Source organism: Corvus kubaryi, unplaced genomic scaffold (genome assembly GCF_017639235.1).
Source record: "Corvus kubaryi isolate FWS band 111438036 unplaced genomic scaffold, C.kubaryi_AGA036_p1.0 split1-131, whole genome shotgun sequence".
In the NCBI taxonomy this organism is placed as follows: Eukaryota; Metazoa; Chordata; class Aves; order Passeriformes; family Corvidae; genus Corvus; species Corvus kubaryi.
This window is the reverse complement of record NW_024582073.1, coordinates 14,047,425-14,063,747: the sequence shown is the minus strand read 5'-3', so window position 1 is coordinate 14,063,747 and position 16,323 is coordinate 14,047,425. Positions and strand designations below refer to the sequence as shown.

Below are 16,323 nucleotides of genomic sequence, written 5' to 3'. Positions count from 1 at the left end.
GGGGGGGTGTTTGCCTCAGCACCCGTCTGCAAGGACAGGGAGAAAAGCGGATTTTTTTTCTTTTCTTAGCGTATCGGTGATCACAGGAGCGGCCCCGGGACCCCGCCCGCCCGCTCCCGCCGCAGCCCCGCACAGGCGCCCCGGCGCACCGGGGACCCTCCCGCCCTGAGGAAGGGTAGCACTGACGGCCCCTAAGCCGCCGCCAAATTGCTCAATCGGACGCGGCGAGGTCGTGCAAAATACAATGATTTAAAATTATTTTCCAGGAAACTAGCGGAAATAGATTGGATTACGTTGACCCCGGTCCTTGAGTATGCCTTATCCTGCTTACAGACCCAGTACCTCGAGCGCGAACCTCTGACAGGGGGAACATTGTCCTCATCAGCTAACACTGATACCACAAAACTCAGCTGATTGTAAATGTAAAGCAAATAAAATGTAGATGGGTTTATTTTTCCGGAATAACTGTTTTGTTTCATATAAAAATACATGTTTTTAACTTTTAAGAAAAACTGTTTTTTTCCACAGCATAGCTGGGAGGGAGGGTACTTTGTTGAGCACCATCCAGTAGTCATAACAGCCCACAGCCATCACTGGAAAAGACTAGACACAGTTTTGTGGCAGAACTCTGATCAGAAGCCTGCTGAAAGTCTTCACTCCCCCTCACCTGACACTCCAAGGAAGAAAACACCATTTAGTAATACCCATGGAATCCTTTGGCCATTCTGCTTGTTGAGAAAACAACTGTGGCTTGAGTATGGAATCCTGTGAAACACACTCGAGCATAGTAGAAGCTCAGCTTTTTAATGTGAGTTGACTTTGTCCAAAAGAAGGCTAGCCAAGGATTCATAATCCAGAGGAACATTTGTGACAGGCAGCTCTGTCCCAAATGAGATCAAAGAGCCTTTCAGCCTGCCCTGAACCAGGTAAAAATACAGCATGAAGATTCCCAGCAACAAAATATGGAAAGCAGATCAGAAACAAGGTGTTCACTATATTCACAATGATCTGTTTCTCAGATTGCTCCAGTATTTTCTTTCAGACTTCATCCTGTTTAGGCTGCTCATCAGTCACCCACAAAACTCATGTGGCTTAAGAATTTATTTCAGCTTTTCAGACAGCAACAATTAAAGCATAAAATTCCTTGCCACTTCACCATCATTCTTGAATTTCCCTTTGTCTGAGGGGTCAGTGTTCAAAGCATCTCACTTCTAAAATTTTAAGCAATTTCACATTGCATGTTTCATCTTCTTAGTGCATTCTATTCTGACTCTATACTCCAGCATAGCCTGACCTCTATTTATTCTATTCAGGCAAATTTTGCACTTCCCCCCCCCAGTATCAGATGTATTTACACACTTCTGTAGGTGGCATTTTACCCTACTTCCCTCTCCTCTAGTGACAGATACACTATCTGCATCTCCCATGCCATGTTCTTTAAAAGTCTTAAAACAGATTATGGGTTGTTAACTGTTAGGGTTTTTTTTCTTATCTTTTTCCTTCAAACATTGTTCCTCACCCTGCTGTTAACCATTTGGTCTAGCTCAAAATCTCCTCATTTGAATTTCAGAGTGTTCCTCTGGGGGACCATCACTGGTAGGAGGTTAAGCTTAATTGCGCAGTGATCAGTTACCAGTGCAGATCCCGTTGTAGTCTTTGCTGATAGCTGTTAACAACTCCGAACCTATTCAAGGCCTCCGAAGAGCGCACTTCTGCTGGCAGCAAAACAAGATCTGAAAACTTACAGCCTTATTTGTTGCTCCTCCAGACCATTTGTAGTGTTTTCAGTCAACCAGCCATTGCTGGGATGGCTAATAATCTCTTTGTCTATTTCATGAGTTAGCTCACTAACACCATTGTTACCGTGATGGTGGTGGTGAAGTAAAAAACTATATGCTACTTCTATTACTAGAAGTGTGAAACCAAACATAATAAAATCCACAAATAGCTCCTGTCTAATACCCCATCCCAGTGCACTAACAGCTCCATAGAAAAGATGCTAAAAGTGTATTCAGTTCTGTAGACAGGAAGAAGTAGAGTGGAGGTAAATAAACTCTTGTAAAGATCTTGGAAAAGTGGATTGGTGAAGGGTAGAGGAAACAGCAAAAGCCATTAAATGTTTGAATAACAAAAGTAATCTCAGGATAACCATTATTACTCCATCTGTGCTGGAAAAAAAAGGTGCAGATGGAACAGAGAAAAATCACTCAAACTTCTTCAGAGATGCATAATACTGTGCAGTTAGAATGTTCCAGGGTACTAGATAAAGACTAGCAACGCAGCTAGAAAAGCATCTTACTAAATACAGTCTGGAATGTAATTTGCTTTGCTCTTTGCTTTCATGTTTTCATCTTAAAGATTTTCAAAATCTAATAAAGTAGAAACTCTTTTCTTGAAGGAGTAGGAGAGGGATGGAATTTATTCCCAAACCAGACAGGTTTTCCAGGTAAAAAAGTGAATCAGGATGGAGCTTTCAAATGAGGCTGGTCTTGCCTTTTAACAGACAGCATGAGGCTGGTGCACTGTATTGGCTTTGGCTGGGACACAGTTAATTTTCTTTGCACTAGTTGGTGTGGGGCTGTATTTTGGACTTGTGCTGAAAACTGTTGATAACACAGGGATGTTTTTGTTATTGCTGAGCAGGGCTAACACAGCATCAAGGTTTCTCTTCTGCTCCTCACCCCACCCCACCAGTGAGGAGGTTGGGGGTGCACAGGGGAGTTGGGAGGGGACACAGCCAGCACAGCTGACCCCAGCTGACCCAGGGGATATTCCATGCCCTGTGGCATCATGCTCAGCGTGTACAGTGGGGGGAGGAAAAAAGAAGGGGAGACGTTTTGAGTGATGCTGTTTGTCTTCCCAAATCACCCTTCATGTGATGGAGCCCTGCTCTCCTAGGGATGGCTGGACACCTGCCTGCCCATGGGAAGGGGTGAATTAATTCCTTGGTTTGCTTTGCCTGTACATATAGCTTTTGCTTTATCTGTTAAACTGTCTTTATCTCAGCACATGAGTTTTCTCACTTTTATGATTCTCTCCCCCCTCCCATTGGAGGTGGGGAGGGAGCAAGTGGCTGTGTGGGCTTTCATTGCTGGCTGGGATTAGACCATGACATGCACCAAGACAATAGTGAGGCCAAGGACTGTTGTTTGAGACAATAAATAGATCTGGTATCACCAAGTGCCAGGTTTTGTCAGAGACCTCTCAAAGAGGAAACTAGTACCTCATTGTTACAGGCAAAAGCCAGAGCATCTTTTCTTTATGCAGAGTGATCTCATCAATTTCTTGAAGAGAAGGAAGGCTTCTAGAGGTCTTTGGTTTGAGAAGCATATGGAGAATTTGAGATAGAAAAGCCATTCCTGTGCAACTTATACGCTGCAGGTAAGAAGACAGATTATCAGAACAATCCCAAGGAATCAGGGTTCAACTCAGCTGTAGCCACTAAATTAAGATTCTACAACACAAACTGATAGCCGTGGAGACGGCTCTACATTTTGTTTAGGCAGCTTAGTGTCCCTCCAGTAATCAGTGTAGCATCTGAGTGCTGTGTTTCCCACTATTTTTAAAGCTTGTGATCATAAACACCTCAAAATGTTTTTGACTACTATTCTTTTATTCACTATCTTTTATTCTTTTATCACTTGCATTAGCAGATGTGTAACTTTACCTGACTTCATTAGCTGAAAAATCCATTCTCAGAGGGGAAGTCTGTAATATAAGATATTCTAAAATAAAGATAAAAGCTGTCCCTCTATCTTATTCACAGGTAAAAAAAAAGGGAAAAAAGAAAATACTATTTCTTCTTAGCCTATTCATAAGTGCATAAAAAGTCAATTAAGACAGTCCATAAAAATTGAAGAGGAAAGGCTTTAAAAGTCCACTGATAGGTTTTCTATTAGGCTAATACCTTAAAGCTTCCTTAGCACTTTCCACCAAATCATTTTATTTGGCTTTATGAACACCTCTGGAGCTCGGTATTACATCTTTTTAATATTTGAGGAGATCAACAGTATAAGTACCAGACTCTTGGAAAAGTCAAGCAACATTTTGAGACAATGTTTGTAAAAGCGATTAGCCCCAGAGGAGTAAAAGCCTACTTAAAGCAGAAAGAAGTGGAGATTTCAGACTTTTTAGGTGTCTATTTAACTTTCAAGATAACTCATGTCTGTAATACAAAAATGTAAGATTAGACATAATTGAGAATCAAACTACAAGTTTGATGAGAACACAGCAGCCATGGTCAGCTTTAAAACATCTTTTCAGTGTTCTTTTTTTACATTGGCTTCTCGCTATATTCTAGATAAAATCCAAATGGCTTTTTTCACCTTACCAGGGCTACACAGCCCAGTTCCAAGCTACCTGAGAGACCTGGAGTTCCTGGAACAGCTTCCACACATTGGATTCAGCAGCCTCAACCACAAGAGCTCCAGGTGCACATTTTCCAATATTACCATAACAAATCAAGTTTATTCAAAATACAGCTTTTCTAAAGTATCCTAGGACACCACTCCCAAACTTCAGCTACACACCACCATTAAAAAAAACCTCTTGTGGTTACTACACAAACAGGTTATACCCTTATTTCAGAAAGTTCAGTTACACCAAAGAAGTAACTGACACTGGCTTTGGCACTCCTGGTCTCCATCCCAGAGCTGAGTTCAGGCTGTAAGTTTTGAAGAAGAAAATCAAGGCCTGGAATGCAACTCATTTTTCTAAGTTTGCTAGATGGTGAAGATTGCATATGCTGTTGTGCTTCATCCAAAAGCCAAAAAAATAATTGAAGCTAGATGACTGCTAAGATAGGATAGCAGCTCCAAGAAAAAAAAGGACAGTAGAAAACTATTTTTCAGTGCTGCTATGTAAAACCATCAGAAATGAGTGACGAGGTTCTGTAAAGCCATCTAAATGCAAAGACCAATCGAAAATATACAACCACTGAGAAAACGGTACTTTTTTCATATGTTTTGATCTCACCATCACTCTATTATTTGCTTTGCCTGAGTTCAGATTCAGTTGCTTGCTCTTCATCCATGAGCTAATTCCATCTAAGTATTGGGTCATCCCGATAATTGAAGTTACATGAAAAAGGCAAGTGAATGAAGTAAAGCTGATTATTCAAAAAGGAAAAAAAAAGTGACAGGAATTTTAAAGCTAGATTACATGAATTTTGCTCATCTCAAAAATGCAGGAAATTATTTTCCTTGAATTCTGCAAGATCAAGTGTGCCACTGATTAAAACTTTGTCTACTGAAGTGGAAGAGCAGAACACTGATGAGTTTGATTGTCCTGCAAGCAAGATATTTTCAATGAGACTGTTAACAAAATGAAGCCACTATGATAATTTAATTCCTAGTTCAGGCCTTCCAGCAGCTTTTCAACATGAGTAATCTCCATCAGTTCAATACCCCCAAAATTATAAATAACAGCCAGTGAATACATGCCATTCAAATGTCAGTAGGCATGAACTTATGAGGTAGTTCATAACTTTTATAGCCTCACCACCAATTAACAATGTAAATAAATTGCTAAAGCTCTATCAGATTATAATTTCCCCAAAATAACATTCCTGTGATTATGTTTCTGTGATTATAGTTATGAAGTAACTAATCAGAGGTGGGGGGGAATCCTAGAATAACCCAAATTAGCAAGAATCAAGACGGTTGGTTTGTCATGAGTCCCTGCCTCTAGTGTATGTATCTTTACATCTGAGAACCCCCCCAGCTACTCTTCTGGGTACATTCAGCTCGTTAGCAAACTACTGAGTGATAAAAAAGGAGTGAACTCAGCATTATTTTATCAGTCACGGTAAAGATGTTGTCTAAGGACTGATGTACTGAAAGGTGTGAGGAGATCTCATCAGTGCTCAGATAATGAAAAAAGCAGGAGGTTGCATCATTCAGCACATTCTTCAAAGCTCATTGATAAAGCAGTAGCACCTTCCCATCACAAACTGTATTACAGATTCAAACAATATTTGGCTACTCCTTTGGTACTATACGCTTTATCACATGGGAAGGAACGTGGAGGAGGGAGGAAGACAGACTCCCAGCCACACAGGGTAGAACTTGGGGAAATTGCATTTAACTGTCGTTTGCACAATCCCAAGAAAAGCTTTGATCAATACAGAATTCCATTTTTACACAAGAAATACCACAAAGAGGCAGCAAAGCTTCAGAAATAATTGATAGATATTTCAAAGGGTTTTGACAGAACACTAACTTTGGATTTCTTCAGTGATATCATATTTGAGCCAATTAAGAAAAACAAACCTTGCTAGGAGAAAACCTAGGCAGCCATTTGTACCAGAAATGGTTTTGCAGCTTGTAAGCCCATGTCGTTTTTTTTTACATATTGACCAAAATCAAGGGAAATTGTTTTTCTCAAAGCAGGTTTTTTCAATGTTTTTTAAGTAGAAAGAACAAAGATTTGCTGCTTTGTTCCTCATTTAGGAAATTCTACTCCTAGAAAACCCAGCATTTATAGAGTTGTTTTTATGATCAAATTAGTTTGCTAAAAATAAAAGCAAATTAATTTCTGAGACCTCCCTGTACCTAATGAGAGATCTAAACATTAGTCTCGTATCAAGCCAGTAGACTACAAACATTTGGATCCTTAAGCTTTACTTGAAAAATAATATCCATTACAGGCAATTATTTTGTGAAGAAAAAATGTAATGAATGAGATCTCAAAGTGGTATTTTCCTATTCACTTTTCCTTCCATAATTCTCCAGAAACAAGCAGGATTTCCGTAGGCTGCAGAGGAGTCAGAACCACCACATTACTGTTCAACCTTGTATATGACAATGCTTGAGAATGCAGAGAACAGACATTTAAATAGTGTTTGGATTTACATAGCAGCAAGTCCAGCAAGGAGCTTTAGAGCAGAAACACTTTAATACTTGTTTGCTTATAAGGAGAAACTGTTCATTGCCCATAAATTTACAGAATATTAAATGTCAGTTTTCAACAAACAGGGTATATATTGTGAACATCAAGACTGGAATTTTAAATTCTTGCCAATTCTTATATTTGATTTCTGCTCTTAATCAAATTATTTGTTTAAAGTATGTAGAAGTAGCAGTAATTTGAGTTTACCTCCATTATATTGTATAACCAGTAACGCATTGGAACAAAGCTGTCAATGCTCTCTTGGACAGCTGCTTAGAGAAACATGTCGTGACTCACTGCTTCAAACCTGCTGCTGCTGCTGTACAAATTATAAGCCTTTCTGTACAAATTGTAAGCCTTTCAGGAAGGGTTCACAGGGCAATAATGTCTTTAAAAGAACGACACTATCCCTGTCCCAGTAAAGGCTTATCAGTTACTTGTTATTCAACATGCAAAATGAAACAACCTCAAAGATACCATTCTAAGGTTTAAAGGTCAAATTTAGTCTGTAAGTCTTTAAAGTCATACACAAATTTTGATAGCAAACACTAGCATCTTCATAAAGCTGAAAAGGTTGATATTTTTGAGGTTAAAACTTCATTAATATAAGAAAAAGTGGTTTAACTACACAGCTGAATATTTAAATAGACAAGGCATTCAGGAAATACGTCCGCCAGTAGCCCTCCACTCAATGGAGCCCAGTAAGAGCCGATGCTCTAAGTGTTTATTGTTTATGCTGCTGGAAGCAATGAGGCTGGGAACATGAATGGAATAGGCTCACAAAATAAACACTTAATTCAAATGGAAGGCAAGAGGCCTACTTTAGCTAAAGGAATAAGACCAACCCAAAATAACACATTTAAAGCCACAAGAAATATTTATTATCAACATTAATTTGTGCTATGTTTTATTTTTCTATACAACAAAACTACTGCATAGCTTTCACAGCTGGAAGAGCCACTCAGAGCTGAGATGTACACAAATGAAAATTATTTTATCATCTGTCCAACATACATTGTGTTCCTGAGAAACCACTATATTTGAGTTGAAGCTGTAAGGTCAGAACACCTACAATCAGCAAAACTAGTCTTGTTACTGCTGCTACAGGAATGTTATTTTACTGCTGTTACCATATTTAGTTTAATCCCTTGATAATGGAAGCTTGGATCTCCTTGATGCCAACCACTTATCTCAAATGCATCAGTGCCAATTAAGAGGCAGCCCAAGCTTGTCATTTGTGAAAGGAAAAGTGAAGAGAGGGGCAAATGCTCTCATAATGGTTTCATTCTGGTTTTAAAGCTGCTTGTTTCAAGCTTAGTAATATGAGGCATTTGTATTACTGGGAACCAATGCCCAGTTCTAGGAACAGTTCCAGGAAGCATACACACCCCAAAACAAAGCCACCAGAGGTACTAGTAGAAAAATGAACTAGGTTGACCAAGTAGATCATTTTTCCCCTCTGCTTCACATAAATCTCATGTCACATACATAGTCATGAAGTCAAATAATTTTAGTCAATAAACTACCAGAGTAAGTTAAATAATTTTGAAAGGTCAACAAACTACCAGAGTACGATTATACTTCTAATAGTAAAATATGTTTATTATTAAAACTCTCAGCTGTTCTAAAACCAAGATAAATGTCTACTCAAAAACTACAGTAAGTGAATAAATTTGCGTACTTTAGAATATAACTCTCTGCTTTCTACTGTCATGGTGTGGGGTATGGCTTTTTATTGCTATATGTTATCAGAAATGAACTAGAGCAATCTGATTACAAATTAATAATTGTAGCTGGACTGGATGGAAGGAAAACTCTTTGCCCTTTAACTTTTGCTGCAGTATCTTTTCAAATGACAGAGTGAAAGCTAATTTCACTTTAAGCTGCATTTCTTATGGCAAATAATGAGCAGTTTCCAGTATGCACTGTGTAGCAGTGCAGGTTGAAAGTTACACATCACAAACCAAAGCTATGTCACAAACCCTGATGCCAAAATGGGAGGTGGTGATACAGAACGTACCAACCCAGGCTGGCCCACACCAGCTACTCTCTAACTTCCATGAATGGGCACAGGTCCAAAGAACGAAGACGTTCCTGTAAACCCCAAAGGACCGTCAGCATCTGTCTTTAGCACTGCAGTACCTACAGATCTCCCAAAAGCAAGAGTTCAGGGGCTTTTATGACATCAGAATGTGGCAAAGCATGGAGTCACCATTTATTCTATTCCCTGACAAAAATTCTAAGTGCTATAAAATCCCTACAAATCTAAACACAGTATTAACTGGTTGCTTCTTTGTATCTCCATAATGAAGATATGCACCTAATCACATCTACTTAGCCATTAGTAACTACCTCTGTGTCTAACAAACCTAAATACAGTTACTACCTCACGTCAATACTAACCCTTTACTGCTCTGAGGTATTACACAGCAGCACAATTAAGACAGAAGACTTCCTCTTTTCAAAAAATATACTCCTTTGACTTAGTACTGTTTTCCTGTCATCTAATCCATATTTTCAAAAGTCCCACACTATAAATAGTTTATTATATACAAACCAAATATTTTCAAAAAACATCAGAATGTCTGTGATAAAAAGATCACTCTAAGTAAACAACACATCATTTTTCCTTTTAGATTGTTCCAAAGCAGATAACCAGTTAATCCTAAGGAGCAGTTCCTCTCTACTCCAAAACACACGAACTCCCTGGCTAGCAGTCTAAACACTCTGAAGTGGCATCACTGAGGCAGAGAACACAGCAGAACAGCAAATGCTGCAGCCGCTCAGGGCAGCTCTGTACTTTACCTGGGAACCGTCACTCCACAGACTAGCAGAAAGAGCCCCAGTGTCTTGTAGTCAGTTGTGGCTTTTCACAGAACAAAACAGAAGAAACTGAATTTCTATTTGACGCCAGCAAACTCCTGATTTCCAACTTTTCCCCTTATTTACTGCATTCTGCAAAAGTATGTAAGGACAAGCAGCCAGAGCTCTGATGATGGGCAGAGCTGCGAGTATTTTTAACGTGTTTAAGAGGGAGGCAGCAGCCTCCCCATGCTCATAGATAAAGCAGTCTAATTCCTACGCCTCCTTCTTGGTCTCTTTATTTCTCTGGGCAACCTTGACATTTCTCCCATCAGAAAAATGGGAACAAGGTTTTACCTGTTAACACTGAACTTAAAAAAACCCAGAGCTACTCTCAAACCCAAGTTCCTCTGCACACATCTGCTGTACCAGAGACAGCAGTAGCTAAGGAGGCAGCTCCTGATACAGCTTCCCTTTAGGAGTCAGGAAACATCTTTCTTCAAGAAGCCCTACTGTCCCTGTCATTACTCCTTCAGAGATAGAGAGTGACTCCTTAGACACCTGGCTACCCTCCCATTGCTATATGGCTCTAAAATTACATCAAAAGTGAGATTTGCAGTAACTCTAAGGTATCCACAGTGATTTAAGTGAGTCTGTGTTTCTGCCCTGAATGCCTGAATGCCCTCAGTTGAGATGAGTACTGGGCAGCACACCTGCACAAAGCCACTCCGACCCCGGGGCCATTCTCCACTACTCGATCCTTTGCGAAGGAATGACTCCATATGCAGCACACACAGTCCCCTATAAGAAAATGCTGTAGTCCTAAACCCAAGTATTTCGAGTGCTGTGTTTGTCAGTTCTTCAGTAAAGGGGAGTGTTTTTCAGGAATACACAAGTGTCATGCAAGTATCAAATGCAATAGGTTCTCCAGGTGTCAAGGCTTCCATGTCTTCCTGAAGTACTATCCCCCCAGATTCCATCAGCATCCCAGCAGGAAAGCTGTTTCCTGTTGCTCACAGGAGGGGTGGGGGCACCAGGCCTGCTCTGTCCCTGGTGACAGCTGGAACACCACCAGCCTTCCAATTAAGCCCAGGTGTCACCAGCCTAATTGGAAGGTGGCAGGGTTGCACAGCTGTCAGACGACATGAGTTTGGCCAGTAGTATTTGCATTCCTGGTAGCAAAGGCAGAGCAGAGTGAAAGATCCCAGGTCAGCTGTCACAGCCCAAGCTGAGCTTGTGGGTATGACAATTCAAGGAAAAAGAAAAGCACCAAAAACAAGCCAACGTCTCTCCTGTGTCAAGTTCCACTCACAGCCATAGCCATCTGCTTCCCCTATCCCCAAGGACCCAAGCTACAGCAGCTGATGCCAGCTGGTTCTGGGGTCCCTGAGGCATTTCATGCAGAGAATTTTCTGTGGCCCTTGCCAGACCTAGGGAAAGTCATGCAGAAGGTGGTTCTACACTGTTCAGCTGAAGGCTGCACACAAATACTAGAGAAATTCTTACCTGGGGAGCAGCCAGTTTTCAGCATTGCACAAAGCAGCCCCCTCTGCTCCCCAAATAGAGGATAAGCAAGTAATCAGGAAACCCCACATATCCAGCCCGAGTCATCCTAGAGCAAGAATTTGCAAAACTAACACTTGCATGTTCAGCAATACTAGTTTGAAATCCAGTTGCTTAAGAAGTTCAGAATTCCTGCTTTAAATAAAATCCCTTCTAACTGCAGTCAAAAATACAATCCAGTTCAACATTTTATGCAGAGTGAAGCTCTTTCCTTCCTTCCTACTGAAAATGGTTTGGTAGGGCAGGAAAGTCCAGACTCATCTCACACTCCCTCTCACTTAGCAAACCCAAGACAGACTCCCAAGTCCCACTGCGTATAATAAATCCAAATTTTAATCATCTGACATTTTTATCTTCACTATTACTATTTCAGTTGCTAACAAAGTTTTAAAAACTTCTCTACTCCCCATCATATAAACAGCAATTAAAAAAAAAAGTTGGAACTGGAAGAAAATCCTCAAATTATTCCAAGTAATTTTATAGCCCCCTGCTATATAGGATAGGGTACCCCAAATATCAGTGCTTAAAATTAGTCTGAGGTTAGTTACCAGCTCTGCAAACATAACCTATTTTTGCTTCAGCCTTACAGCATGACAACAGCACACCCCTCTTCCTAAGGGAACCAGTTTCAGCAAGAGCTGATCCAGCTGCTCTTTGGCAGAAGGACCAAAGCTCAGTGTATTCCAGGGGGAGGGAAAAATTGAAATCTGATCAAATTCATTAAACCACAGAATGGTTTGGGTTCAACCAGACCTTAAAGATCATCTAGTTCCAACCCTCCTGCCATGGGCAAGAACACCTTCCACTAGACCAGGCTGCTCAAAGCCCCATCCCACTTGACCTGGAAAACTCCAGGGATTGGGCACCCACAACTTCTCTGGACAATCTGCTGCAGTGCCTCACCACCTTCACAGTGACAAATTTCTTCCTTATGTCAAATCTCAATCTACACTCTGCTAGAGTAAAATCACTGGCCCTTGCCCTGTCACTGGTAAAATTTTTTACCATAGGCCCTGGTAAAAAACCCCACTCTTTCTTCTAAAACATCTGGAGGTATTTTAAGGCCACAATAAGGTCTCCTCCTTCTTTTCTCCAAGCTGAACACCACCAACTTTCTCAGCCTGTCCTCCTAAGAGAGGTGCTCCAGCCTTCTGATCAAATTTTACTACAAATTCCCCATGGGATTATGCTGTCAAATCATATTTCACAAAAAATCACTACAAAATTACAACAGTGCAGTGTGATTTGACCTACAGTGTCACTTATGCTATTGTTTGCGTTGATCCTAAACAGTACCTGAACATTGCCCAGCAGGGCAATTTCTACCTGGCCATACACCCTTTACTTTATAGGACACGCTACTACAGTTCTGTCTGAGAAATATTTTGGGCTATGTTGGAAGAAAGCATTCTCCTAACACATCTGCATGCATTTTCATTTTTCCTAAATAATTTTAACAAGTTTGCAAGGGATCAACATTGTATGCATCATATTATATCATCATTGTGCTGCTTAAACATCTGCACTTTAAATATTAAAATATTAAACTACTGCCATGTCAATCAGACAGCAGTTTAATGAGAGACTAAATGGGCTTCTCATATTTCAATCAGAACAACAGAAATACTGACATACTGTGGCACAAAATTAGTATAAATAGACTTTATTGAAGTCAGTACCCTTGTACTGAAGCCAAAGATTGTGTCTACAGAAGCACAAGTTGTAACATTTCACAACTTCTAAAAGGAATGTCAACAATTACAACGATCATGCATACCATGGTCGATAATCACATTTTTAGAAGCATTTTCAACCATTTCTAAAGAAATGCTTATAACATTGTTATATATAGAACTACTTTCAATAAACTGCAAAACATTGATTAGCTTTTCCAGTATGAGCTACAGTGTCAACACAAAAGGGAGGCATAAATGTTTAATTTATGAAATCAGAATGGAATATTTACTGTAAAGAAAAATTAAAAAGCTTTCAAATAAAGGCCATTATTGAACCAAAGTGAAGAGCACAACTTGAACTTTGAATCCTTTCATCTCTTAAAGCTGTCCTCTGAATAACTTCAGTTCAAAGCATAAATTCAGTACTGTGAGTATTCCTTGGACTGAAGTTTGGCAATGATGCGATCCAACTGTCTCTTTGCTTCACACTGTGGAAAATTGCTCATGTCATAATATTGAGGGGCAATTTTCACCAGCCTGTCAAAAAAGGAAAAGCTTGTTACTGATAATCAAACTTTAAGATGCACCTTACAGAAATTCTACAACTGAAGGAAACGAAGGTTATCCATTATTTTCAGCTCATTCTGCAGTTTTAAGACTAACTGAAGTTTACACACATGCTCACGCATTTAAAATAGCGGTGCCATCCTGAGCAAATGTCTAAGTCCAAAGCAAAAAGCACACACACAAGTCTCAGGAGAGGCTCCTGTTTGGCCATATGCCCCTTACAGACTCTTGCTGCTGCTTCAGTACCTGCCATGGTAACCCACACAGCCAGAGCCACCGCTTAATGTCAGAGTCCGTCAGCCACAGAAGTCAATGCAAACATCCGTGTTTTGCGTCAGAGTACAGTTCAGCCGTAGCCATTTTAAACTTAAAAATCCAACCAAGGCCATAGGATCCTGCTTTAGGCTAGACAGTGTTTGTTGAAACAAGATTTCTAAGCCGGGATTCAAACACATTGTACATTAAGATACTACAGATTATATATATATTTAATTATATATGCTGTGTTTTCCAGCTTATGAATCCAAACTCCTCTTACACAACAGTAAAATTTCACCAACTGAAGAGCTTCCCATGTCCCCAAAGCTTAGTACAACCCGGCAGTTAAAGTACAGCCTTAAAGACAAGCAAGATGCTTCAGAACTCTGCTTGTCTGCAGAGATTCAGGCTTCTGACTTCCTTGATAATACTCTGTTGATGAATAAATATCATGAGTTGTATCACTATTATCACCTCAGAATTTTAAGAAAGCATGAAATGCTGTTCAGAGCCTTCTGAAAACATCAGACAAAGGAAGTCCCAGATCTTGAGAACAGAAGCACTGATAGCAAGGTACTGGCATTTCCTAACTCAGGCATGCAAGTGGGTGCTAGGACATACCCCCAAACCTCTCAACTCCAAGCACCTCCAGGCTTTTTGAAGCTGCTGTTCTAAGTCAAGCTGCATACAGAGTCCAGGCATCAGAGGTCTAAACGCAAAACCCACGAACAGGCACAAGTATCCACAAAGAAAATCTTTAGTCATCTACAAGATCTCAAGTCCATACCATTAACATTCCTCAAACCACTTTTGTAAAACTAGCTTCAGGGAAAGCGAAAAGAATTACCTCAACTTAAAAAAAGGACAAAAAACTCCAAGAACTCTACAGTAGGTCATGACTGTTGCAAGACTCTGGCTTACCATTCTGGCTTGATGTCTGTACATGTCCGGATGTAATTCTTCGTTGTAAGGACAAACTCATTATACAGCACCCATTCTGGTTTGTGATCAAGAACAGTGGAGGGATGCAACTGCACCACCTGGTTATCTTTTACTGTTAAGTAATGCCCTGTTCGCTCCAAATGTGCCACCTAAATAAAAAGACATTATTTCATTAACACAGCCAATTTTTAAATGAAGCCATTTCAAGCTGATTAAGTGTTCTATTCAAAACATACTATCCCAACTTTCAAACCTCATCTAAATTTGGCACATTACTTGACCACTTCAACTATTCATGTTTTTTTATACACACAATCAAGATGCCAGATGTTTTTGCTAACCACCGTGGTTAAGTGTATATTCTGAAACACAATTCAAGCAACATACAAAAAATAATTATCACCCAAAGAGAATAATCATTATTAGAACAGCAGCAATGCAAACACAAAGTATTGGAAGGGAACATATACTGGACAGGTCTGCAACATCACATAAAGCCAACTGTGGTCTACTACAGACATCTGCTTCAAGCATTTCATTTGCAGTAGCCACTGTGGGACCAGTAAGCTACAATGTTATCCTTTTATGAGACGGGTCTTGCTACAGCACCAGCTTCAGAGCTGGAAAATGTAGGTTCAGCAATACACTTGTGCTGTGACCTTGGTGAAAATCAATTAACCTCCCTCTGACTAAGCTTCTCACTCTATGAAAGGGAATAATGCCTGCCTTGCCAAGATGCTCCGATACCTAGCTCATTAAGATTTGGTAAAGCAGACAAGTTATCCTTAGAATGATATCCTCTGTACAAACAGCTAATCTAACAGAACAAGTAACTACAATTAACCCTTTGATACCAGTAATTGAAAATAACCTCATCTCATATTTATATATATACACACACACAGAGTGAAAAGATTGAACAGGTTGGACAATGGCTGAAAGACATCAAAAAGACACATTTTTAATAAGATCATTATTAGCTGTTTTCCTTTAATACAGACTGTGTACTTCCTTGTTTTCTTAAATTCCTAGGTATATTTCACTTTTTTTTTCTTTCCTAGTCAAGAGTGAATTCCACCTCATAGATTAAAACCCCAGGTCTTCTAAAGCAATAGCTACATCAAATTTTAAGCCAGAGTATCTCTCTAGTAAGAAATTACTTAGAAAGTGCTTCTCTTTTATATATTACGAAAGTAATATCCAGAACACGTTTTAAGAGTAGAACAAAGTACTTCAATAATTTGCAAATTTTGTCACTCAAGATTTTAGAGATTACACTTTATTTCAACTCTGGGAAGCCAAAAGAGGTTCCTTTACATAGAGATTAACAGCACACTGCCTGTTATGATTTAGGCTTAATTTTGTTCAACTCAATACACCACCTGTAAAATTAAATAGCAGTATAGGTGCAAACAGACTAGGCCAGACACTCATCTGTCACAGGCCTAGCACAAACACAGCACACCTTGCTGTGGGATTATAATTTTTTTCAAAAGAAGTTTTGTTTAAAAATCAGTTTCATTTTTCGGAACAAAAGTCCACATGCATACAGAAGTATCTGTTTCACCTGTTCTAGCTCTTCCTAGAAATTGACAGAACAATGCATTATTTAGGATTCATTCTAGAC

The 16,323-nt window shown here is 39.7% G+C and overlaps 1 protein-coding gene across 1 annotated transcript in view; it reads right to left on the bottom strand.

The window, feature by feature from the left end:
• Positions 1-12,900: 12,900 nt before the first annotated feature.
• DHX15 (DEAH-box helicase 15) overlaps positions 12,901-16,323 on the bottom strand; it is a 46,769-nt gene continuing 43,346 nt past the window's right edge. The window contains exons 13-14 of the mRNA XM_042053763.1: positions 14,676-14,845; positions 12,901-13,466 (exon numbers count right to left, since the gene is read on the bottom strand). Of these exons, the coding sequence (XP_041909697.1) occupies positions 13,349-13,466; positions 14,676-14,845 (288 nt within the window). The 3' untranslated portion in view covers positions 12,901-13,348. The remainder of the gene's footprint in view (positions 13,467-14,675; positions 14,846-16,323) is intronic.